Source organism: Leuresthes tenuis, unplaced genomic scaffold, assembly GCF_036924035.1.
Source record: "Leuresthes tenuis unplaced genomic scaffold, fLeuTen1.0.hap1 SCAF_4, whole genome shotgun sequence".
Lineage (NCBI taxonomy): Eukaryota > Metazoa > Chordata > Actinopteri > Atheriniformes > Atherinopsidae > Leuresthes > Leuresthes tenuis.
The window spans coordinates 20,656,239-20,682,010 of NW_027325358.1; the positions used below are offsets into that span (position 1 = coordinate 20,656,239).

The window sequence follows — 25,772 nt, forward strand, 5'->3', positions numbered from 1 at the left end:
ATTTCTCATCTCTCTAAAAAGAATAGCTTTGCAAAGTTGCAGCTGAACAAACCACAAGACATCTGGAAGAATGTCCTTTAGACAGATTCGATCAAAGTGGATATGTTTGGTCATAATTATCAGCACCAACTTTGGTGTAAACCAAACAGCAGCTCAAAAACCACCTACCAGCTGTCAATCACGGCGGTGGATGGGTCATTATTTGGGCCTGTTTGACAGCCACAAGACCTGGACACCTTGCACGCATTAAGTTGACCATGAACTCCTCTGTATCTGTAGGTCATCTGTCTGAAAGCTAAAAAGTTGCCTGAAGTTACGCAACAGGACGATGATCCCAAAAACAGCAGAGTCTTAACAGAATGGTCAAAAAAAGTAAAGAATTGAGGCGTTGCAATGGCCCCTCATGGTTTAGACCCCAACCTGGTTGAAATGCTCTGTTGGGACCTTAAGAGAGTTGTGCATGAACAAATGCCTGCAAACCTCAATGAATTGAAGCAGCATTGTAAAGAAGAGTGGTTAAAAATTGGTTAGGACCAGATGACTTTCTTATACTCTGATACGCAAAACCTTAGAGCTGAAGGAGAAGGAACCTTTTTCCCCCACACGACTGGAAGCGAGTGATAAATAGATAAATAGAACAGTGCTGCTGGTCTCCCTTTGTTTGAAGAATCCATGTTACTTTTATGATTGTGCATTTTCTGCTTGAGGTCCAGGCAGAACTAAAAAAATCATAGAAAAAAATGTTTTGGTCAATACTGAGTTCACTTTCAGACAGTCACTCAATTTAGACAAAAAATTCTTGCTCAATTCTTATTATCAGTGTAAGAAAGAATTGAAAATAAAATCTGATTACTTGCAAAGCTTCAGGATAAGGTGGTGCTTTGAGGACCTGAATCCGTTTACAGTCTCAGAAAGGCGTTTCTTCCTTATACACAGTATAACTGTATAATCTTTTAACGGTCATTCATATTTTTCCAGTATGACACATTCTGAAACACAAAAAAAGCTTCTCTTGGTACACAGGAAGGGTTTTTGGAATTATTTATAGTCTGAAAAAAATGTGCCTCATATTTCTCCTGCTGAATTTGGCTGATCTGAACTCTTTTCAGATGAGCTGTCAAACTCGATGCTAATGTTCTTAAGGTTATTTTTAGAGATGTGTCTGTTTTCTATCTTTCTATCCAGTTTTCTGTGAGGTATCAAGCCTCACTGCGGCTGCAAATCTCTCTGCATGGCCACCATAAGAGGCAGTTCTGTGGTAAATGGTACAGTTTCAGTTCAGTATTTTATTAGAACAAAAAGACCATCCTAAACTTACATATTATGGAGGGAAAAAAAAGACTAAGATTGGTGACACAAAAAGAAATGATAATGATAAGATATTGTTTCCTCCTTTGGAGACAGTTCTGTGTGGATGGCATGTGCATTCTTTAGAGTACTGAGCTTTTGCTCAGTTTCTGTATAAGTTTCTAGTGGTTCTGAAAGCAATCCTACAGAGCTTTCTACAGACTCTTTTTTCTTCCTGTCCCATGTCTCTTCCTCTCTCTTTTACTGCTGTCTGAAACTTTTTTTGCATTATAATTTATTGCACAAAACACAGTGTCTTAAAGTATTAAATAAACACACAGTCTTATTTCTGAGAATGTGAGGAGAGAGACTTATATTCACACACACTATATTTCTCAATCTAATATGAACAGTTTCATTTAGAGTTACATTTATCAATCATATGTAAATCATTTTCTCCAATATATATTCATAACTCTGCATATTCAAAGAAAAAAAAAAGTTTTAAAGTGTAAAATGCCCAGAGATGACATTTGCCATGACTTGGTGCTAAATGAAACTGAATCAAAACTGTGCTCACTTAGTGAGCTAAGTGCTCACTGTTGGTAACTAAATGTATGTTCCCTTTTTTGTTCTTATACCACCTAAACAAAAGTTGTCGTCTTTATTTACATTACATATTCATCACTTCAGTCCAACATTGTTAAGATTTACAGCTTTGTTTTCACTCTTGGTGGATTTTTTTTACTGAATAGTACATTCCACTTGTTATTTACATAATTTTCTCCGGGTGCATTTTTATTTCCTATGCACAGTAAAGATGAGAGTTCATTCCAGAACAAAATCATGTGGCATCTTTTGTTCATTGCAGGGGATAAAATCTTAAATATTTGGAAGTAACAGCATCTGCACAACTATTTTGTTGTCATAGGCCAATGTTTCTCAATTCCGGTCCTCATGACCCACTGCCCTGCATGTTTTCGATGTTTCCCTCCTCCACCACACCTGATTCAAATGAATGGATCCTTGTCAGGTCACTGCAAAGCTTGATGACGAGGTGATAATTTGAATCAGGTGTGGTGGAGGAGGGAAACATCGAAAACATGTAGGGCGGTAGGTCATGAGGACCGGAATTGAGAAACACTGTCATAGGCTAAGCCAAAATACTGCAACGTGATTCACGTTGCCAGAAACCAGTAAAATCATCTACAGGTCATCAGACTCTGGGACATTTATGGGCTCCAGGGTAATAGTAGGTAGGATGAGATGAGTGCCCTCAGAAATCCACCCCTGGGCTGTCCTGTTGAAGGTGGGCCGCCTGATTGCCGGCTCATTGAGCTCCGGGTATCGTGGTGGATTCAAGTCTACTTCGGGGAGCTTGAATGTGATGCCTCTTGTAGTTTTGTCAAAGCCACCAAAAGGAGTGGCAACCCTGAAATTAAAATCAACACATTGAATGGTACTCTGTGTTATACCCTGTACTAAACCATTCAACTCTACTTGTAGTTTCCTCACCGGTTGAAGCATTTGTATTCAGGGAGATCTGGTCGTGGGTCTGCCGTTGGCATTCTGAGTTGGACCGTTTCAGCAAGTTCGGGGTCACGGAGGATGGCCTCCTCCCATGGCGAGTGATAGGACTTGGGCATTGTTGTGCTATTTGTCTTTTCTTCAGTCATGTCTGTGAGCAGGTAAACAAAACTTATAAATCAAGGAGAGATGATGTAGAACTGTTCTAATATTACAACAGAATGATCTGACAGCTTGGTTTGCGATCAGGGGCTTACACTGAATGCAGAACTATTTTCTTTAGCCTCGTTTCTTTCTTTCTCTTTTTTTTTGAAAGCTTAAAGTGGATGAGATTAAGAATAGATACTGTGCTTTGAAAACACTTAACGCAGGCAGACTAAGCTGTCCATCATCATGATCTAGGGCCTTAAAATAGCACAGTTGGAGTGTGTGCTCATCACCTATTGTGTTATGATAGGATGATACACTATTCCAAAGCATTCTAGAATACATATAGGGCTTTGTTTGCTCCATTGAATTGCTAAATCATAGTTACATACAGTTCTATGGCTTCATCATCGAAAATTAGTTGCCAGTTAGGATAAGACCAGCTGTTATGGCTGTGGTGTTGATGCAAATTGTCAGTGTGGAGTGTAACATCTTAATTTTAGCCTGATGTCTACAGAAGAAAGCAATGAAGTCAATCAGTGTCATTACGAGTACATTTCATGTTTACCAAAAGATTTCTCATTAATGAATTAGATGGATTGGATTTACTGAACTGCAAAATTACCTGAAGATATGTTTTCTGCATTAGCAGCGTTGCCATCAGCTGGTGGTATCACGTTAATCTCCACTGTGTGTGTATTCTGATTCATAATATCACTCTGCAAAACAGAAAAGAGCCGTTTTATTTATATCTGTATGTTTGGTTAGAATATCAATTGACCAAATGTTACATTATCTTGTACACTTAGATATATATATATATACACACAAGCACTAGTAACAGTACCACGGCACACGTATGTGTGCTGATAAACAGGGGAGCAGCTCCTCAGCAAAGTGCCTGAACAGCCCCTCACAAGATTTGGCTGCAGGATAAAAAAGGCATGAGGCACATGTCGTTGTTATCGTCCATGTGTGGTAACACTTTTTTAAAGAGCACGTTTCCTGACCAAGTTATTCCGTAAATGGGGTTCAGGCACTAACACCAGAATTCAGGGGGGCGGCAGTATTGTGAGAGTAATTACAACCAATATTTTAAACACGAGAAAGTATGAACAAAGCAGACAAGATATCTTACATTCAATAGTGCATTTGCTTCGTTTTGAATACTTTCAAATGTGTATTTCTCAGATCTCCTCTGGCGCATTTTGAAAAGCCTGGAACCTCTGTTGGAAAGTAGTGACAACTCCTCCAACATGATGTCTTTTGGAGTGCTGAGCTTCTTTCCGAGATCCATGATGACGTCTCCTGTCAGGCAACAAAACAAGAAGAGAATATAGATATCAACAGAAGAGAAAAACAATTTATACAAGATGCAACTTGTGTGGTTGCTCAGTAACACCAGCTTATTAATGGTCTGTTACAGAAAACACTTTCAAAATACATATATGTACCAACATGTATCATTCTAGTAAGGCAAATTTAGGTAAAAACATAACCAAACCAGACTGGATTTTTCTCTTGTCAGTGACTGTATTGTAACGGAATGGCCCCAGGTTCAGTGTGGTAATCACTTTATAAGACTTTGCTTAAATGCAAATTTGTGTGGAAACATGCATGGCAAACACACACACACACACACATACACCAACTGTTGTGGTGCATTTGAAAATAGGTGTGTTTTCCAAGTCATTTCACTGTCTTGAGAGTCTCATGTGTCAAAAGGTACGTAGGTTTTGGACTCTATTTGAAAGTTTTTAAGTCTTTCAAGACAGAATGTAAATTCAAGGATTACATTAATTGAAACTATCGTAAATAACTTGGGAATGGAAGAATAGTTGCAAACAGCTACCCTGGTCACGATAGTAGGCTAACCTGACCTTGGATTTACAGCTGGACAGAGCTGGATAGGTGGCTTTAAAATACCCTCTGGTTTGACTTTAACAGATGGTCAAGTTTAGGACAAGTTCATAGATACGATTTAATGTGCTTCTAAATTAACAATTTCCAATTTTCTGTCATGGAAATGAGTAATCATTGTACTCAAGATTTGATTTTGGGTACATGATATTTCCTCACGTGCACAAACAGTATGTACCCCAGCTGTCGGAGACCTTCAGGTTACCCAAACAGCTTCACAGTTGGCCCACACAACATCCCTCCCCTCTCCCCTCTCCCACCCACACTCGCACCCACCCCAAAATAGACTTTAGAAAACAGGGCAACGACAAAGGATCCTTTGTAGTAAATCATGCCATATCTTTATTTAAAGCTGAAGAGCAACCCTGACATTATGAACTCTGATCAGAGGGGATATTCTCTTGTCTGTTTTTGTCTCCTGAGTCTCAGGTCTAACACCATAACAGTGGTACCATGGACCTTTCTACATATAGTTGCTGCTTATATTGTCCTCTCTTTAGCTACCATTGTAGAGAATTGTTACATTCTGGCTTTGGTGAATTTGGCAAAAACTCAAGAGGACAAGAATTAGATACACAACAGGATGTAGTTTCTCTGAGTATGTCAAAAAGAGGATGTTTTATTGTTAACATTGTGAACCAGTGGGCCCTTACCCTGATAGTTTACAGCCAATCACACGTTAAGGTTTGTGATGAGTTTTTTATTATTTGTCAAAGCAAGAAACCCCCAGTGATGTTTAGCTGATATTAACAAACTGGAGAACAGTGAAAAATCAAAAGGACCAATAGAAGCTAAGGACACTTAGAACTACTTTCCCAAGCCATTGACTGCTCTGTTCCTTCCTGTACATAATACAGTACTACAATGTGCTTCACATACTATCTGTCAGTGAGTTTTTAAATTTTTAAAATCATTTGGACAGTGCAATATAAAATAAATCTGCCATATCAGCACTGATCATTTCACTATTATCTGCTGATCTCACATTTAACTATCACAGTATGTTGCATAATCCATAGAGCCACATTGTAATTGATTTGGTACCACTCACATGTGAAACATTAATCTCTACTGCACCGTTTTTTTCATATATGAGCTAATCTTAGATGTATCTCCCTTTACAGTTGTCGCTAGATAAATCACCAGAGTAAAGGTCAAGGATGCATTGTGCCACAAGTTCGCATGAGTCGCTGGGCACAACAAACGTACAGCAGTGCCAACAAAAGTCCTCAAAAAAGATATCAAGAATAGCTTTCAGCTGTTGGCGCTATCAAATGTATTTTTACTTTATGCTTTGTTGTCGAATGCAGAGATTCATGGCCCACAATGTGAGTCTTTTTAATGTTGAATAACTCACTTGAACTTCATAGTGTTGACTTTGCAGGTATAGTAAATATGTTTAATGCAAAATGAGAATAAATATAAGCAAAATAACTGATAAAACTGATAAAACTGTTTAAAAACAGCAAAGTTATATGAAAATTACCTGCTACATGTTACGCGCAGCCAAATTTAGTTTGTCATAATAAAGGGACATTCTCAAAGATTCTGACATGACTTCAGTATTACCATCTGATAGTACAAATACACCTTGACAAGGTTTGTCCATACCTGTGATGTTGTCCCTGCTGTGCAGTTTGTATCCTTGTAGAGGAGACACGGAGACTCAGGGGTCAACCCACAGTAGGTAGTTTGATCTTTCCTGATCTTCACACTCACAGATACTAAAGCCAAACTCTGAGTGTGTCTCTGTGTCTGTTGTGAGTGGAATGCAGCTTACATCAATAGGCTAAATTTAACCTGCCAAACACTCAAAACCATTCGCAGACACCATGGGGCATGGATAGCAAGGAGAGGAGACGATGGACAGCTCGTGCACATATGTGTGCTGATGTTCCCAGCACTGATGAGGATTCCTATGCTGAGAGATTTTCCGTTTCTTTGTGAATATTCAAAGTCAACATGTCTCTGGGGGTTGATATAACCTCAGAAGTGCCATTCCTTCACGTTAGTGAGGTTGTCAATACTCGGTATGGCAGCTGCTTTTAGTTCTCTCTGCAAAGTAGAGCTTCTGTTATTGTGTGTAATTACTGACTTGAAGCAAAATGAAGCAGTGCTGGCACTGTGCCAAAAATGATATTCATAAAGAGATATGGTGGTCATTATTCTGGCTGCTAACTTTGTTGTCATACATTTGATATTTAATCTCTTGTAAAACTAAATGCACTGAAATGAAGCATGATGCTGAGGCATAATGAAATAAAGGAAATCAAATAAAAAAAATACTTTAATAAACCAAAGGAAAATAGTGAATAATAGTAATTGGTCATTCATTTATAATTATTTGACATATAGTCTTTGCGTTTGGCTGTTGCTGCTGGCAGGAATCACCTACTGCACTGTTTTATGTTTCAGTAAAGCAGCTAAATTAAACTGAGGAGTATCAATGCAGTTTTAAATTGGAGTTGGCAGAATGTGGTATTGCAATGCAAATCTACCAGCAGGTCTTCCAACTTAAACAGTCGTATAGGTTGTTTGTTGAACAGACAGTGGAATTAGAAAATTAAGAGAAATTAAAATCAAATACATACTTTTAGAAGTGGAAAAATATCTATGGAGTACTGATAATGTAATTAAAAAAAAGAGAAAATGTTCATAGATGTGTTTTAAGTGTTTTAATTATTTTAGTTTCTGTTTGAAAAGTGGGGAAAAAAATACTGGCTGGAAATATGGTTACATATGGATACTCCCAAAAACACAATCCGGTTCTGTGTGACACCACACAGTGCAGGATACGAGTGCATGCACTTAAGATTCACTCCTATTCACTTAAAAACATACATGATAAAAAGATAAAAAGGAAAAAAAGTTAAAATTAGTGGAGAAATCTCACATATGGTTATTCAGTAGCAAAAAAGTTGTTAACAAAGTGCAGCCCTAACTTCAAGTTTCCCATAAAGGCACTGCAGCATAAAGAGAAGAAATGGTAGGTTGCAGTGAGTAAGAAGTCCCAAAGCATTGATAGCTATGAGTGAAAGGCAAACTCATGCTCGAGCCCAACCGATAGCTAAGTTGGCTAATTTTATCATTCGATATCACAGACAGATATAATTCAGTGTGCATGTTATCTGATATGTGCCAATAGAACATTATTTACAGACCATAATGACGAAAGAGATGCTTGGTATTATTTGGAAATAGATTTGGTTTGGTCAGCAGAGTGGCTCAATTTTCATTACGTTCCATATTCCCAGTGTTCTCTACAGTTGATGTACTTTAGCAAAGCATAGTTTACACACTCAGGTGTGTGTAGATATTTGAAGACTATCATCTGTTATATTGATCATGGGATTTTTTTTTTGTTTACTCTAGCCCTAAAAACGCAGCATCGATCGGGTTCCAATATTTCAGGATAATTGACAAATGTTAAGGCTATTCATGCGAAAAATGTTTAAAAGGTAAATAACATGCTTAACCGCAACCCAAAAAGGTGATAAACTCACAAAGGCTCCACACACTCCAAACAAAGTGACATTCTGTTTGCCTTCTACACGCTCTTTTTAACTCACGAAACACACGTCAACAACAAACTGCAACAGAAATCTTCCGTCAAAGTGGGGAAAACATCTCACATAATAGCAATTAGTTGTGTCTTTCAAATCAAACGACAACATTTAAAACTAAGAACAAATTCTACCGTCAAGGGTACATCATCATCAATTGTCTGAGACATTTGAGACCTTTTAAGTAAAAGTCCACATTCATTGTTCATCAAAAGAATTTTCAGTCTCTCTGATGCTTCTGTGATTACACTTTACTTTACCATCTATACCATAAACCATTAAGGGTATTATAAATGTGTACCTCTAATTATGTGATGTATAGCTTACTTCATCCCAATGAAATTGCCTTTACTGAACTGCACTATACAAGTGAAAGTACTTTGTTGGCCTGGAGCCTTGTGCCATGTATCTAGTACTGGTCCTACTGACAGACCTCAGAGGCTGTGCAGGTCTGAAGGGAGGCCCATAGATCGCTGGTTTTTCAAGGGAAAATGTCCTGCTGATGGATGATGCCTGAAAAGCTGGGACTGCATGATGATAATGACCCTTACTGACAGCCGCAGGATCAAGAGACACCCTGTGCCTCCATTCATCAGGAGGCTCTGGCAGAGATTTCTGGTGTGCTGCAGCTTTCACATTAGAGGCAATAGATGACGGCAGGCTCTGAAACATAAAGGCTTCATCAACCGAGCCAATAGGGCTTCTTGATGCTGCCTCCCATGGTGTCAGCAGCTTGTTAGCCTTTTCTTGAAAAGATGCCTGCCTCTGTATCGACAAAAAAGATGGTTGGAATCCAGGTGTGCTTATAGGTGACAGAAGTCCAGGAGAAGGCAATGAATTCAGTCTCTGGGGCAGGCTCAGGGATCGGCTCCTGCAAAAACCCTGTAATTAAAGCACACGTTTGTTTTACCTGTTCAACGGCAGCTTTACAGACTTTGCTGCCATCCTCTGGCAGCCTCTGAACGACAATAATTTCATGATTCTCTCGAGAAACAAAATTTTAGTGAAGAAAGAAATGTTAACTGACACAAGATAATGTTGCAAAAATAACTTAATCACACAATTAATGTGCAAAATGGGATATTGAAAAACAGTTTTTGCCTCTTTTTTCACTTGACATAACCAGATCATTTAAGTATCTAAAATTTTTATCTACCTCTTCTTGTGCAGTGAAATATTTTTTTGTGTGTGTTTTTGCAGCTACATGGTGACCCTGACATTGCGCTTTGAAAATCAGGATTCAGCAACAAGATGTTTTTCTAAATTCTTTGTCCTGCAACAAATTTCAGCTCTGCCGATCATTTTGAGAACTGACCTTGATTTCAATCCCATTAAAATGGTGAAAGTTTGGTGAGATCTGAAAAGTAACTGAAATTGAAATTAACAAATCAAAAAGACATGAAAACTTTACAACTTACCTGCTGCTGCTTCACAGACCATGAATGTACAGTGAGAATGTTGCTAAAAAAAAGATTACAAAACCAAGCTGGGGACTATTTCTCTGGCAACTTTAATTTGTTTCCCAGGAAAATCCAGAGTTTGTAAATGTCACGCGGTGGGGCAAGGGGTGGGCTATCATGGTAGGCTGTCCCTGTTTCTGTAAACTGGTTCTCCACAAAAACACTGAGTAAGAAACTACTGTGGGATTGTTCATGATTAATTACATTTTTTTTTGTATTTTCTTGCTTGTTATCTATTTATGTGCTAGCAATACTTTAAGGTATTACAAATTCTAGTATAATTATAGCTAAGAGGTACCCTGAGGAAAATTATAAAGCTGTACAAATACTTTTTGCAGTTCCCTTTTTTGGCTATAGAAGCAGAACATCATATATATATATATATATATATATATATATATATATATATATGTGTGTGTGTGTGTGTGTGGACAAGATAGAGCTGTCCAATACACTATTACAACCTTTATAGCATATAGTAAAATGCTAGCTTCTTGTCAACAACAAATACCGATAACATGAAAGCTTTGGGAAAGTAGACTTTATGGTGGAGCTGTTGTATTGGATTATGTTTCAGAGTCCACAGGTGTCCTTGATAAAGTGTGATACTTATCAGTGAGTGTAGTTACCACATAGACAAAGAAAACCTTGAAGTTAACACACTGCAAAAAACATTTTCTGAAATAAAATGAACCGCTGAATGTAACAATATAGTGGGTGTAAAGGTTAAAAGATTTACTACTTTAAAAAACTGTTGCGTATTCTTCTGTTGCTGCATAGTAACCTACTTATTTAGAGACTTTGCCATTAAAAAATACTATTTTTCAATTCACTTCCAAGGTAAAAACATGTAAACTACATTGGAAAATTTTTGTTCTTTTTCAGGAGATATCTGACCTGGGAGGGACAGATGTTAGGTACCAAGAGTAATATGGAAATTCTGCTTTAAAGTGGATTTTCCTCATAGACTATCAGCAAATTCCTATAGGAATGAGTAAAATCCTTTGAGGGCCAAGATTATATTTCCAAACTTTTCATATTCGGAGCTTAAGGTGTGCTGCTGGAAACAGCTGTGAGATGAACATTACAGACATGTCAATTTAAATAAATAAAGATTCATAATTGCTCTCAGTGGAGGAAGGAGGAAGCGTGTGCCACTCAGAGTAGTCCAAAGACAGGCAAGTATGAGTTTGCAACACCCAAAGAAAGTAAACAGGTAGGAGGGAAAAGAAATTTAATAGCATGACAGTGCTGAGAACAAGAAATGCGATAAACAGTGATAAGTCAGAAAGGCAAAGACATGGAGAAGAACAAGACATTTGGTTTTTTTTCTGATATCATCTCAAGTTTCTAATAATAATGTGAGTCATTATTAAAAAGTGGAACATTCAAATCTTGGTAATTTAGTGGTTGTTGAAGTTTTCCACCAAAGGTGAGGATACAGTTTGATAACTGACAGTTTAATAACTGGCCATAACTGTGGGTTGCAGGAAAATACATCCACGTTTAAAAGGAGAGAAAATGTCAAAGTCATCAGGGTTGATGATCACAGCATTAATGCTTTTATCTGTTGTGACACCATCAGAGTCTGGAATGAGACTGAAATTAGTGTGAAATTTGTTTCCCCCAAACACAATAAATGACTGGAAATTCAATTAATTCAATGACTAGGGAATTGCCAAGCAACAGAATTTTAACAGTACAGAATTGAAAGTAATAATCAAGTATGATATGTTACTGATTGTTCTTTATTTGTGTTTGGAGGTCCAGTGGTTGCTATGGCTACATAAGAGTTTCTGTGAACTTATCTTATCGTCTAGAGGCATTAGTTCAACAAACCTCTCTGCACACATTATTGCACGTGTAGAAGCACTTCCAGAGCATGCTTTGACATTGTTTTATCGCTTTTCTTTTATCAAGTTCACACACACACACCTTCCAAGATTAAGGAAGATAATGTGCTGTTATCTAAATAAGAATACTTAATTGATATTATTTACGTGTTTATTAATCAAAGGAAATTGTTGTGTCTCTCCATGAGGAGAGACATGAGATTATGTTCTGTCGTGAATTATTATATTTTATTCTCTATATATTTTAAACTAAATTGAACTCAATTTTAGCTTAAATATATTCTTCCACAATTTTTAAATAGCTACATATTTTCTTATAGCTGCATACTGTAAATCACTTTGGATGAGGCCTACAATAGTGCAAAGGTCTAAATATTTCCACCTGTTAAGACATTTAGGAAGCCACCAAGTTTGCTGATGTAATGATGTAATTATCGTCTCAGACGACACCAAAGCATGACCATGTACAGTGTTATGTTGAATGAAGCATAGCAACAGGCTTCCACTGTTTGCCTGTCACCACTGGTTTCTTAGCAGAAAACTTTGGCCGAGGAGCCATTTGACGTGCACCTCGGGCAATAAGAGATGCAGGAGAGAAAGCTGAAGCTATGCTGTCGCCAAGAGATGAATGCTGCGAGGAAGTGCTTGCAGGTCGGGCATTCTGTGGTTGCTTGGTGCTTATGTGATGGGCTGCAGTTGTGACAGCAAGCTTTTTATCCAAGCGTTTGTCAGCTGATCTTGTGTTGTGGGCAGAGGAGTTTTGGAGACTTACCAATGCAGGAGAATTAGCAGGGGCTTCTGCCTTGCTTTGAACAGCAAGCTCAGAGGTATCATTTGGAAAATGAGAGGAGGCAGATCTTTGTTTACGGCTTTTGGTTACTTCAAACTTTGAAACAGGAGTTGGTTTAGGGCTGGGGCTTTTGGTCTCAGATACTGCATCATACTTGAAGAGAGATGAGTCCAACTGATAGGGCTGATGTTTCATGATATCTAAGGCGTTGAATTGCTTGGGGGCTGATTTAGGTTTCCCTTTGGTCTTGGGTTTCATTTTGGGGCTTGTGGAAGGGGGTTGCTTGGCTGCTGATGGAGGGTAGAAAGGAGAAAGAAGAGGATTATATGACAATGGAGGTGGGGCACGAATGTTGGATGAATACCTCCAAGAGTTAGGAAGGGACAAAGATGGGGAGGGGGATCTTGTTTTGTTAGCTTGCACTGTTTCATCATCAACAACGAACTTTTCCATACGAGACTGTCTTTTTGCAAACAATTCTGCCCCCTTTCCCACCATGGCTGAACCCTCAACAGCCTGATTTATGCCTCTGTCTAACATTCGGCTCTTTGGAGAAACCTGCAGATATTTTGACATGGGGACATTCGACTTCCCAGCTTGTGGTGGGCAGGAAGCAACTGAGTTTGGAGCACTTTCTAACTTATTTTTTTGCTGTGAATGAGGATCGTAAGTAGGACTGCGGGCCTGCATACTCACAGGGGATCGTGCTGGCTGTTGATGCCAGCTTTTTGTGATTGGCTGAGGATGTAGCTGAGAAGAGGAGCTAACCGGATCCCAAGCATTGGCAGGTGTTTGAAGTGTTGCCTGAGTTTGATTTGATGCCCAACGACTGGCCATCTGTTGAGGCTGAACCAAATCTTGCTGCTGTAAATAATGCTGACTATGAGGCCCCACAGGACTGTGAGAGGGCTGTGATACCAGACTTTTTGGAGTAACATAGGGGTCACTGGAGGGACTCCTCCTTAACCAAGGTGGGCAGGATGGGTCGATGGTGGGTTTTGGGGCGACTGGAGGGGGATTCTTGAGTTTTACTGTTCTGGGTTGCATGAAGTTGCAAGCTTCAGCACCCAGAATGAAACAGTCTTCCTCTGACTCAATATACGACCTCCTTTCCCCTTTGTTTTGAATGTGTGGATCTGAGTCTTGCGTCATCTTTGATGGCTGTTTATTAGCGGCTTTCCGTTTTGACTCTGGTAGGATACCTGACTTGATGGCTGGCACACATATTCGCTCATCCCTCGAGGCTATGATGTCTCCAGTTGGAGACCAAACCTTTGGGTTAGTGTTAATGGGCACAGGTACTTTGAATATAGGTTCATGTTTCATTTGGGCTGGACTGATGCTACCAGGCAGGTGAGCTTGTGCTGAGTCATCTTGAAATCCCTTAAAAGGTTTTGCCGTTCTGTTTGGCACCAAGGGTTTTGGTGTGTTGGACAGGTGGTTGAAATGTTGAACGTTTTCTTGGTACCCTAAATGTTTCATGAGATTTATATCCATGGAACTGGTCTCATCAGTATGCTTGTGCATTTCAGCAGCGTCATAAATATTCTGTGCTCCTGTATTGTGTTGCTCTGCTGATGCCCCCACAAATGATCCTTTACTTCTCTGGACTTCATGCTCTGATACAAGTTCTTCCATTCGTTTTTGCTGTTGGGCAAACATCAAAATTCCCTTTCCTCTTGTCTCTAATAGTTCTTCCATTTTTCGAACACTTCTCCAACTCACACTTAAATTATTGGCTGGTGATAAAGACGATATGGCTCCTCTGGCTCAGAATCCCTTGTAGCCACAAAGTTATACCCAGCTGATCTAACTTTGTCAGTTTCCCCCTCTATTTGGTCTCTCTTGACGACACCAGTTCCGTAACTCGCAAGCGTGTACTTCTTGACCCTCTGGAGACGTTTTTTAAACAGCAAGGCTCCCTTGTTTAGGGGGTTGGGGGCATTAGTCAGGAGTCGGGCAATTCGTTTACATTTAGACTTGGCCTCCCTCACATGTTGGCTCTCATTGTAACTGAGCCCTGAGATAAAGGGAAGGACAGAAAGAGGGAGACAGGAGAGGAAACATGAAAACATAAAAATCTAGGTATTAACTTTTACAAACATAATCTTATTTTGATATGTTTGGCCAGATGCAATTTAAGAAGAAAGGGTCATTATACAATAAGATCACAAAGGGACAGATAGCGACTTATGCGATTATTATAAATTCTTCAAAGCAAGCATGACAAGTAAAATAAATTCTATGCTCCCCCTGCTGAAGCAAGCACACTAATAAAAGCATCATATTTACTTACAACTAACTGTGAGGCAAGAAAAGTGAGGAGCTCACTTTCCATTGCGGTGAAGTCTTACGATTGGAAAAGAGATCAGATGACAGGCCAGGGGGACACATGTTCATGTCTGTCAAATTTGCTTCTGCCAGTCTCGTCATATGGTCATATTTTATTCTTATCCTGGTCAGACTAATAAAGCAATGGGACTTCTCCCTCTAAGTCCACCTCAAATAGACCCCATGTTACAGCATGAAAATAGCTGCACTGATAGAGTAACATGCAAGTTATTCATAAGTTACAAAATCTTTTGCTTCACACCTACAATATAAAAAAGTTTGAAAACGATTTTCAAGGTTTTTTGCCTGAAGTTCATTTTTGCCTCACTGGCTGGATTTAAAGCAAATACATAAAAAACGTCTCATTTGCTCATAAGTAACACATTATCATTCAAGTTTGAAACAATTGTTCACTATATGCTGTGCAGTCTGCACTTGCACTTGACTGAAATATAAAAAGAGGATGGAAGATAGATACTTACGTGTGTACCTTGCCCTGCTCCTGTCTGGTCTGCACAGATCTGTGTCAGACCCTGAGTTCCACTTCTCTGCCTGCTCAGCACCCTCGTCTAAAATTCCAAAGAAGACAGAAGCAGGAGGTGCTTCACTGCTCCCTCCTTCTTCTGAAGATTCAACCCTCCTGTTCCCAGTCCCTGGACCATGCCTATTACTGGTATCCTGGGACTGTTTTGTGGTCAGGGTCAAGGCCTGGGTCATGTCACCAGCAGGGCCAAAAGAGGAGGAGGAAGAGTGGGAATGCTGCTGACCACGGTGAGGCTTGGTATCTGGGGGCTCTGGGTATGAGGAAAGTGATGTTAGTGAGGTCTGGATGTGAGGAGATTCTGTAATTGACTCTGTTTATCCACTTAGGTACATTTCATTCTGTCCTTCATATGAAAGTGCAGCTTCACTCTTGTTATGTTCTGGTAGGCCCTCTTACTTACTTGCAGATTCCCAATCATGTAACTTAAGGTACTCTTGGGACTCAGAAACAGACGTGGGCATATGAAGAGTCTGTTTCTGAGTCCCAAGAGTACTCTGCTTCACTGTCATCAACTTAATTCAAGGACCCTGCCAAAGACTCAGAGGCACAAAGTTCCTGGAAACTATCTGAACCTGACCAGGCTGCACAGTAATCACTGTTGTCTGGGTCTTCAGTTTCTTCAATTTCCATCTCTAGTGCTGTTTCACCAAGGGTATCTTGATTAAGACAAATATAAATCTAACTTAACCCAAATAATCTTAACACATTCTTTGCAGATTTTAAAACAGTTTAATATTACCACTTTCAATATTATAAATTAAATGTGTATATAAGACAGCATAACATACCCTCAGAGTTAATTACCACATAGACTGACATGAGTGCAAACTATATTCAAACTATAGGAGTGTCTTGCAGAAATATTGAAGTTTTATTATGTATGAATATAACTTATTTAATTTTTTTTCCACAAAGGGAGCCTTTTGTAACTTTTTTTTTTTTTCAACTTTAGAGACAACCATGTTACCAAGTTATTCCTATCCCCAGTTGGAGTTGCAGCTTTGCTCTGGCACTCTCATCGGGGCTGCCATTGCTGTAAATGGAATGGTATGTAATATCATGGGGAAAACAGTATTCACGTCCAAGAGTATAAGCAAAACAATTGGGTGGCTGTTTTCCGAACTCCTGTTTACACAGCAAGGTTATTTTCCCACCACTGCTCCCATTTGTCACTGCAACAACTTTCAGGTCTGCAGCGGCTGTCAGCATGCCCATTTAAGACATACATTTAAGATACTTATTGCCTTTAAATGGGAAGGAGGAGGATGTTTAAAGCAAAGTCTGTTTTGTCACAGGAAAGGCAACAACGATTATTTATGAAAAAGTGTAACAAAGAGATTAGATTATGTTTGGAAATCATATTATATCTCAAAATAACTGTCTGACCTGACATCAGACAGGTGAAAGGTGTCCACAGAGCTGAAAATTTGTTTTTTACACAAAAACACAGCACTTCCCTATATTTACCAGAAGGTGGTGCCATATCATGGCAAAACAACATCAGTATTCAACCACTTCCTGTTAATCAGATTTGACAGATTTTGTAATTAAAAACTGCAGTTTCTCTTATTTTTCTCTCTCTTTAGGACATATATATATATATATCCAAATCTAGCCTTCTGCTGCAGGGACACATTAACCTCATACCAGAAGCCACTGAGGCACAATAAGTATTAACCAACAATATGAAGATATAAAGAATTAAACACTAAAACAGTATTTAAAAGAGGCTGCATACTCAACACAGGTGAAAAGTTGGCCTTTCAGAAGAGCATAATTAGATTTGTCAGCTTATCAACTGCAAGTAAATTAATCAGAATGATGGAAGTAAGGCATGAGAGCACAGACCAATTAGTGTCACAGCAGTCTGCCTGTTAGATAAAGAGTTTTTATTTTGAGTCAAGGCACGGTGCGAGAGAAAAGGTCTAGAAGTATCCAAAACAAAGCTTGACTTAGTTCAAGCTCCTCTTGAGATTGTGAGTTCCCATGTAAATACATAATTTTATTTGGCAGCAGCGAAGTAAGGATTAGGTAATCACATAAGATGTTTTTATCAGTTAAAGACCCAAACAAAAGTCATGTCAACCACAGAGCATTTTTACTGTAGACAATGTCCTCATAATTTGTACGGGGATTTTTACAAAGTGGTTTTCTTGGGAATTTGATTTGCATTTCTTAGTTACAAGCTATGTCTTGAGTCGGGATACTCATTGCTTGTATAATGGTGATCACTGCATTCTGTTCATCTAACAAATAGCAATCTAGATCTAGAGGGATCTTGGTGTTTTTACGCTTTTAGGAGAAACAAAACAAAAAGTGAGGAAGCTTCATTGAACAAGTACAGCATGTACCCACTTGGCATGGGATACAGGACACAACTTTACTGGACTGAAGGCTGAAATGATGTTGAAACCTCAAACAAACAGTTATAGAAAAGCCCTGCGACACATGCAGTTGTGGTATTACATACAAAATGGTTAGGAGTCTTGAAACCTTAGTGTTTTGAACTAACACTGAGCCCTAAAGGCTTCTCTTCACCCTTGGTTCCACTTCAGTTCAACACTTGACCAGCATCAAATCTGACTTTGGGGCTGCCAGAGTATCTCTCTCCTAGTTTGGCTGCAACTTCAGTACGTTGACTTGTTGACATGGAAATAGGGGCCAGCATCCTTGACAAATGAGTGAACTCTTGGTCTGAGGGGTGATTTCTCACAAAGACTGAGAGCTCTAGCAGATTAGAGAATTCCACGTGATCAGAAGATGAGATTATCTAACTTGAACTGGGAATGAGAAACATGCACACGTTTTTGACACTCTCTCCTCAGGAGCCTTAAAAGAGTTAAAAGAAATTTAGTGAATGTATACTTGCCACTCAGAGGGGCACAAATAAATGTTCTAAATCATATTCACAACATAAGCTGCAATCCAACATGATTTAGAAAATGTGGGTATTCTCAAATAGGTAATTGTGCAAAAAGAATCCACTGATTCAGTAAAAAGCATGAAACACACAATACATATTTTGCATGATATGGAATAGACCTCATTTCATAAAAAATCATGTAGAGAAAAAAAAATCACAACAGTTAATGTACACCAAGATGTAGCTTATCTTCACTAAAATGTATGTGATACTATTTACAGGTTGTAGGAGGACCAAAGAGTTTTGGTCATTTTTTCCACAAACAAACTTCAAAATATTTATTGCTGTGTTCGCTCATTCTTGTGGAAACAGGCAATGCATCAGCTTTAATCAAATTCAGGGTAAAGTTACAAATTAGAAAGCAGTCGTACGGTGAACAGATGAGGAAAGACAATCAGTCTCTTCAAGTGAATGTCTGTTAATGGAACTAAATCTGAGTTTTAACCCCAGTTGGTAAAGGTAAAAAGGAAACTGAGATACTACTTGACTGCATTCAAAGTACATTTCTAGTTCAAATTCTTGATTGTGGAATTGATTGTGTATCTTGGCTGGTAGATAGTTCCAAAAAATAGAAAATAAAAATCACAAACACAAACAGAAATTAACTTTTTACACTCTCTTTTCCTCTCTTTACGTCTTGACATCAGCTCTAAAGTTCACAGATGTGCATTTGAATGAACGTTTGGATCCTGGTGGGGCTACTCCAAAAAGTTCATATTCATCACTTTCAATCATTTCTTTATCACCAGTTGTATTTTTCAGATGTCTCTCATGTCCAATGTGACCCAAGGTCAAGTCCTGCAGACTGCCTAATGTTTGTCTCCATCTGTCCATTGTAATAATTCAGGGTCCAAGGATCAAACCAGTGCCAACTTGCTTAATCTGGGCAATGCTGGTTCGAAGAAGTCAAACACTCAAGTGGACCGTGCAAGAGGGTGGCGTCCATGGACTCTAACCAAAGTTGCCAATGAGCACACACTTCTTGAATCTACGCAAAGCAATATTATGTAACCTATAGGAAGACACATTTAGATGTACATGTACTGAATAAATGTATATGGTTACTGATATTAATCATGCTATGAGATAAAATGATTTTATACAAAATTATTATTATTATTTTGTATTTCCCTCTTTTATTTCACTAGTGTACATTTTATAAAAATGTTTTTGTGCGAGTGTATTTAGCCTTTTAAGGCTGCTGCTGTTTATGTTGGGAAACAAAGAAATGGTTAAATAAAGATTACTGAGAAATGATTCATTAAATAGAGTCCGTGTTTGATAGGAGTAACTCCTTCATATTGTTTGGAATAAAATGCTGAGAACACTGTTTTCAGTAACGGTAATGATTAACACTGTGCTGGTAAATGTGTCTTTCTGATTCTGCGTGGCTTTACCTCTCGCTTTCACGACATTTCGCCTCCTGTCAACTTGTGACAAGCAGCAAAATGAAATTTGACAGCGTACTTTCTGAAATCAATGGATTTGGGAAATTCCAAATGACCTTATTCTTGATTCAGTTGGTATCGCGAATTACTCTGCCATGTCACTTCCTGCTGAACAACTTCATGGCAGGTGTTCCCTCTCACCACTGCAACATCAGTGCCCTGGAAGATGGAGGTGTGTTCAGAAACTTAACTGTGCTGCAGAAACTGGCTGTCAGTATTCCAGCTGAGCGCGATGGAACTCTAAGCTCCTGTAAGATGTTTACAAAGCCGCAATATCAGTACTTGTCAGGCTCAAACAGCAGTGAGGAAGCCTCTCCTGTTCAGTGTCAAAATGGATGGATCTATGACAATAGCACCTATAAATCTACTTTGGTAACAGAGGTAAGCGTCATTCTAAAGATATATCTAATGTTATACGTTTGTTCAAGGCATTATGAACAAAGTTATTTGCATTTTGTTAACAAGTAAGTCATATTTCATTGACATATAACCCAACACTGCATGGCACCCTTTGTGCTTGAAACAGTTGCTAAAGTATGCAGCTTCCACCACAGTAAAAATATAGATAGATAATACTGACAATCGTTTCTTTGCAGTGGGATCTTGTGTGCCACAGGAAAGGGATGAACAAGGCAACAGCCACCATTTTCTTCATTGGTGTCATGATTGGAGCCCCACTATTTGGGTTTCTCAGTGACAGGTTCAGTTTAGTCTGTCCTATTTATAGTATGTCCGAGTTGTGCCTCAGTCCCTCTCACAAATATCTGAGTGAGAGCTATTGTAGTGTGATGCAGTTCTCTCCAGGTTTTCTTTCTTTCTTTATTCATTTCTATGTTTGTTTTACAGTTGCATGTACAAAAGGAAAATAAAAAACTGGAAAAGTCCATTTATTAACAGATGCTACAATTATGCATTTAACTGAAGAGAACAAAACAAAAACACCTTCTCAAATAAGAGAGGAATCTGAAAACATGCTGCATTTCTTGTCTGGAAAATATGTAATTTCTTGTGAATTATGAACATACTTGTGACACTTCTGAGCAAAATTATGACTTCGAGCTCGTTCTTTTCAGGTTTGGGCGACGGCCACTGCTGCTTGTCTCTTATCTGTCATCCTTGACATTTGCAGTTCTGAGTGCATTTTCCACATCGTATGTCATGTTCATCATCATGAGATTTTTTACGGGGATGAGCCTTGCAGGAATAAGTATCATCTCCATTGCGTTAAGTAAGGAGACAAATGCTAATTTGTTTACGATATTTTTTGTCTTTCTTCCACACAAACGTGTAATGTGTTTTACATTAACTTTACATGCAGATGTTGAATGGTGCAGCATTGAACGCAGGACTTTCTCTGGTGTAATCTTAAGCCTGGATTGGACACTTGGAAACTGGTTGCTGGCTGGCATTGCTTACTGTGTAAATGAATGGAGGATGCTCATTCTGGCAGTGACTTCACCTCTGATTCTGGCCATTATTGCTTGGCGGTACTAAAGTAAAATTCTTTAATTTTGCAACAAAAAAAACTCAAAAAATTCAATCTCACCATGTCCATCATGTCAGGTGGCTACCAGAGTCTGCTAGGTGGCTCATGGCAAAAGGGAAGGCAGATGCTGCTCATCATTACATCATGAAATGTGCTGAGATGAACAACAGATCCAAGTGTGTCTCCACCATCACACCAAAGGTAAAAGCTTTACTGTAAAATAGGATAAAAGTAAAAAAATAACATAAACACCTTGCCTCACAGCAAGAGGGTTCCAAGTTTGATTCCTGGCTGGTGTCTTTCTGTGTGGAGTTTGCATGTTCTCCCTGTTCTCCCTGGTGATTCTGAATTGTCCCGAGGAGCGAGTGTGAGCGTGGATGGTTGTTTGTCTCTCGACAGGTGACCTATCTGGGGTGTACCCTGTTTCTCTCCCAATGACATGAAAGTTGTTTTGTTTTTGTTTTGTTCTTTCACAGACATTACTGGAATCTGAAGAAGCTGAAACTGGAGATAAGAAGTACAATGTCTTAGATCTTTTCAGAACTCGAAATATTAGAAACCTTGCAATATTCTCAGGAATTGTATGGTAAGTTTTAATTTAATGTGATGGGGTAATGGGATGGTACACTGTTCTATAATACATGATTTTTATTTTCTATCTAAGGATACGATGAAAATATTGATACTCCTCATATCTGTGTGGTAAAATTGTAGTGAATCGCAGACAACAACATTAATGCCTGATTTCAACATAGCTCTGTCTTAATAAGGGCCAAGGGGCACTCCATTCATTCCTGTGGGAATCTCCAATGTTTTATGGTAAACAAGAAGTGAATTCTTTAAGTCTATAATTTTCCTATCATATATTTTCCACTGAAGTGGATGGCAGAAATTGAACACATTTACTCAGTTGAATTTTGAATCATCCATTAAAGATGCTTTGCTTACATTGAACACAAGGCCAATAATTGATATTACAGACACAAATCAAAGCTTTGTTGAAAAGAAGCTAACATTAATCTTGATTCGTTGATTAATCTTGTTGATTATTGTTACGTGCCCACCTTGTGATGGTGGCATGTGAAAACGTTGCAGGCAAACTCCTGCCGCAAGCAGTGTGTTGACAAAGTCAAGCAGCATTGCCAACTAATTTTCAGGACAAGTTGTAACAGAAAGTTTGATGTTTGTTGCTAAAGGTTGCTAAATTATGTGACGTCAGCGTTTGATGATGTCATTATATGATAGCATTTCATTGTGTACAATTCAAAATTATGATTATTGAAACTGATGAACCAGCTTTTTTTTTTTTTTTTTTGCTATGATGTTATGATTTGCTCATTCATTATCATATATTTTTGATTTTCAAATTCTTTTTGAGGAAATATTTTTTTCTTTGTAGATTGAGACAAAAATTGTAATTTCAATACATCTGAATGATTCAGTCAACTAGTTGAAAACTTTATCATAATTATCTTATCATTTCCTGGCTCTGGCTATGTATTCATAGTACTGACATGATGATTGAGAGCATGCTTTTTATGTAACTCTCAAAAACATATGCAAGTAAGTATAACATTCTAAAGGAGTCAATTAAGGTTTAAATTAGAAAGTCAGAAAGGAGATGTTACTGTTGTTCTTTTTTTTCATTTTCATTTTGTAGGTATGGAGTTGCATTTACATATTATGGAATAAGTCTGAATATCACAGGGTTTGGACTGAACCCATATCTTTCACAATTTATATTTGCAACCATTGAAATGCCCATGAAGATTGGGGTCTATTTCGCTTTGGAGAAAATTGGTAGAAGGCATTCCGAGATGGTAGCCCTGCTGTCCACCGGTGTCTGTCTCTTCATCAACATTTTTGTTTCAAAAGGTCATTTCTACTGTCTCAAATCATCTAATTTATTGAATTTTCCGACTTTTGGTGGTTCATTTAATCTTCATCAGCTTTCAAAATATTTCTCCTGCAGATAAGTGGGTCATTCGTACCATTATGGCGGTCCTCGGAAAATCCATGTCAGAGGCCTCATTCACAATAATAAATCTCTACACAACTGAACTATATCCAACAGTTGTAAGGTTAGTCAACAAGAAACTTATGTAGCAGGTGTGAGAGCAGACAAAGATTCTCCATCGTGCTATGATAACTTACACTAAAGGTTTCTCTTATTTTTTTATTTTTTTGCCTTTTAAGGCAAAATGGTTTAGGCTATACCTCGTTCATGGCACGGTTGGGGGTGTCCATATCCCCGCTCATCATGCTGTTGGAAGATGTGTGGCATCTCCTCCCTGAGTCCATTTACTGTGCAGTGGCGGTTGGTTCTAGTTTAGTTGTTTTACTCCTGCCTGAAACATTAAACACGCAACTGCCAGAGTTCATCGAAGACATTGAGAAACCAAGGTAAAAAAGGAGACAGTTTCAAAAGAATATGAAATCAAATATTAAATATACAGTAAAGGATTAGCTACTCGCTGAGCTTTTCTGCTAAAGAATAATCCAGTCCAAAGGTATGGTTATATCATATCACATAGTTTACATAATCTATTCCTAAATAATTTACATGTTTTAATCATTTGCCTGTGTCAAAAATATTCCTGAATTTCCTGAAGTAATCCCTGCATAATCAAATGACTAACAAAAACTTTATCTGTATTGCAGGAGGAAATCAACTAGGAGGAAGGAGATTCAATAGAAATCACACTTCCCCTTAGAATGACTGCTTTTATAAATTCAGCTCTATTGATTGAGAAAGACTGTTATCATGTTTTCAAACTTAACTATTGTTGAAACTGCCGATAAATCCGAAAATGTGTCTGCCTGTGAAAACACAATGAGTGATTTTATTATTAGTAGTCAGTGTCCTGTTGGGGTGGCACATATAGGACATTTCATTATTGAGTGTTTGTTCAATGATAACAGGGAGCCTGTTAAGAATAAGCATTACTGGATAATGAATGGAGGGATTGGTGTCTCTCCTCTGACATAGTACTTATACAACAGCTGAAGAACTACACAAAGTGGAAATATGTTTTGATGAGACATTGTTCAATTATGATAAGACACTATTCAGATCTAGTTGTTGAAAACAGAACATACATGTAGATGTTAATGAAAAGGAATTAGCGGCAAATAACTACAACTGAAAATAATGACTGTCCTGCATGGTTGCAATGCTCTGAAAATGATGACGTTAGTACATAAAATGTCAAGTAGATATTTGAACTAGACAACATCCTGAGCCAAAAAAGTATAAGGGGGCTTTACTGTCTGTGCAAATCCTTCAGGTAGTTGTTTAGGGATATTTTTAAATATGTTGATATCATAATTTCAATATGATTTGATACAAATTGAAATAAAGAGTGTACACATCCGAAAATAAAAGATGCTTGGAGAATATGTAAATGTGGAAGATGTGCTCTCATTTTAGAAAAACTAACTGCAATGAACCTGAAGACAGGAACAAAACACACAAAATTAAACAGGAAGTAAAGTTGCAGAGAGAAAACTGATTTCACAATGAAACTGAGATAAAGCAAATTTCATTACAGAACATGGAAATCCAAGTGACAACACTAAAACAAAGGCACAAAGTGGATAACAAAACCCACTGGCCATGAGAGTAACATCAGTGTCACAGTCTACACTCAAATTAGCTTTATTTCACCAATGGGCTGAGAAAAGAAAATGTCATTCGATTGGATGAGGCATCTGTCAATCACCATCCACTACAAATGAACTTTGGCTAATCAGTTCGATGAAGCGCTACAAGCAGAGCTAAGAGTTGAATAGGAGTCAGCATCATTGACTGTAATCACCCAAAGCTGCCAATATAGGATGCATATTGGTCTAAACGTTTGAGTTATGACCACAAACATTTGACGTGGCAAGGAGAATTCACTCATTACTGTGAGCCTGTGGATCTCACAAGAATCCAGCTGCAAAATAGCTTACCCAGAATGACTCAAGTGTGACAAAAGGACAAAGATCCCAATAGCCATGAAAACTGGTTGAGGAATGGGTAAAGCAAAGCTTCTGGGATGGTTGCTACCCCGCCCCACTGAATAAAAGTTAGGTCATGTCAGGAAACCAAGAAATATAAATAAATCCTTCTATTTCTGTGAAGAAGGGAAGTCAAAGACCCAAGCAAAGTTTATATTTTCAGACTTTTAATATAATGAGCTTGTGTTGACATTTTTTTCATATTGTTAAAGGCCAAAAAATGCCATGACGTTATTTTCAAGATTTGTGTGAGTTAACCTATCTTAAGTCTATCTTTTTCTGTTGTTCGCATTTTTTTTATACAAAGGCACAACTTTTAAAATTAGGACGATGCTACTTCTCTCAGCATCAAGTATACATTCAGCAGATTAGTTATGCTTAAAGGGACATATACAGTATAAGCAAGCTGGCACTTCTGCATATTGTGGTCTTTGGAAATATCCTATTATCCTGTTTGTGGTTGCAGGTGACTATGCGAGACAAAAAAAGGT

The 25,772-nt window shown here is 38.3% G+C and overlaps 3 protein-coding genes across 4 annotated transcripts; 1 reads left to right on the plus strand and 2 right to left on the minus strand.

Moving 5' to 3' along the window:
* Positions 1 to 1,937: 1,937 nt before the first annotated feature.
* myoz2b (myozenin 2b) lies at positions 1,938 to 6,625 on the minus strand. 2 transcript variants are annotated; one of them, XR_011915389.1, is made up of 6 exons: positions 6,493 to 6,625; positions 4,100 to 4,269; positions 3,587 to 3,680; positions 2,803 to 2,965; positions 2,440 to 2,719; positions 1,938 to 2,218 (listed from the first exon to the last, which is right to left on the minus strand). XR_011915389.1 is itself a non-coding variant. In XM_072385043.1 (6 exons), the coding sequence occupies exons 2-5, from the start codon at positions 4,256 to 4,258 to the stop codon at positions 2,494 to 2,496; spliced, it is 642 nt and encodes a 213-aa protein (XP_072241144.1). In that variant the 5' UTR covers positions 4,259 to 4,269; positions 6,493 to 6,625; the 3' UTR covers positions 1,938 to 2,224; positions 2,446 to 2,493. The 2 variants fall into 2 exon arrangements, 1 of the variants encoding a protein (XP_072241144.1); XM_072385043.1 differs by having other exon boundaries at positions 1,938 to 2,224; positions 2,446 to 2,719.
* Positions 6,626 to 11,868: 5,243 nt separating this feature from the next.
* synpo2b (synaptopodin 2b) lies at positions 11,869 to 15,931 on the minus strand. Its single transcript, XM_072383698.1, is given in 4 exon segments — positions 11,869 to 14,307; positions 14,310 to 14,567; positions 15,361 to 15,672; positions 15,823 to 15,931. Coding segments are annotated over 4 exon segments (2,757 nt in total). The 3' UTR covers positions 11,869 to 12,229.
* Positions 15,932 to 19,793: 3,862 nt separating this feature from the next.
* Positions 19,794 to 24,095, plus strand: LOC140305059 (solute carrier family 22 member 7-like). The gene is made up of 10 exons (XM_072383835.1): positions 19,794 to 20,174; positions 20,390 to 20,493; positions 20,867 to 21,021; positions 21,112 to 21,280; positions 21,357 to 21,480; positions 21,756 to 21,865; positions 22,940 to 23,154; positions 23,252 to 23,360; positions 23,476 to 23,682; positions 23,941 to 24,095. Exons 1-10 carry the CDS (start codon positions 19,794 to 19,796, stop codon positions 23,972 to 23,974), a joined length of 1,608 nt encoding a protein of 535 aa, XP_072239936.1. The 3' UTR covers positions 23,975 to 24,095.
* The last annotated feature ends 1,677 nt before the right edge of the window (positions 24,096 to 25,772 follow it).

Coding starts and splice junctions, on each gene's coding strand:
- myoz2b (XM_072385043.1), bottom strand. CDS start 4,258: ATGGATCTCGGAAAGAAGCTCAGCACTCCAAAAGACATCATGTTGGAG. Junction 2,966..3,586: donor TGCAGAAAACATATCTTCAG/GTAATTTTGCAG, acceptor ACCTGCTCACAG/ACATGACTGAAGAAAAGACA. Junction 2,720..2,802: donor GAATACAAATGCTTCAACCG/GTGAGGAAACTA, acceptor TTTTAATTTCAG/GGTTGCCACTCCTTTTGGTG.
- LOC140305059 (XM_072383835.1), top strand. CDS start 19,794: ATGAAATTTGACAGCGTACTTTCTGAAATCAATGGATTTGGGAAATTC. Junction 21,022..21,111: donor TATCATCTCCATTGCGTTAA/GTAAGGAGACAA, acceptor CTTTACATGCAG/ATGTTGAATGGTGCAGCATT. Junction 23,155..23,251: donor CAACATTTTTGTTTCAAAAG/GTCATTTCTACT, acceptor TTTCTCCTGCAG/ATAAGTGGGTCATTCGTACC.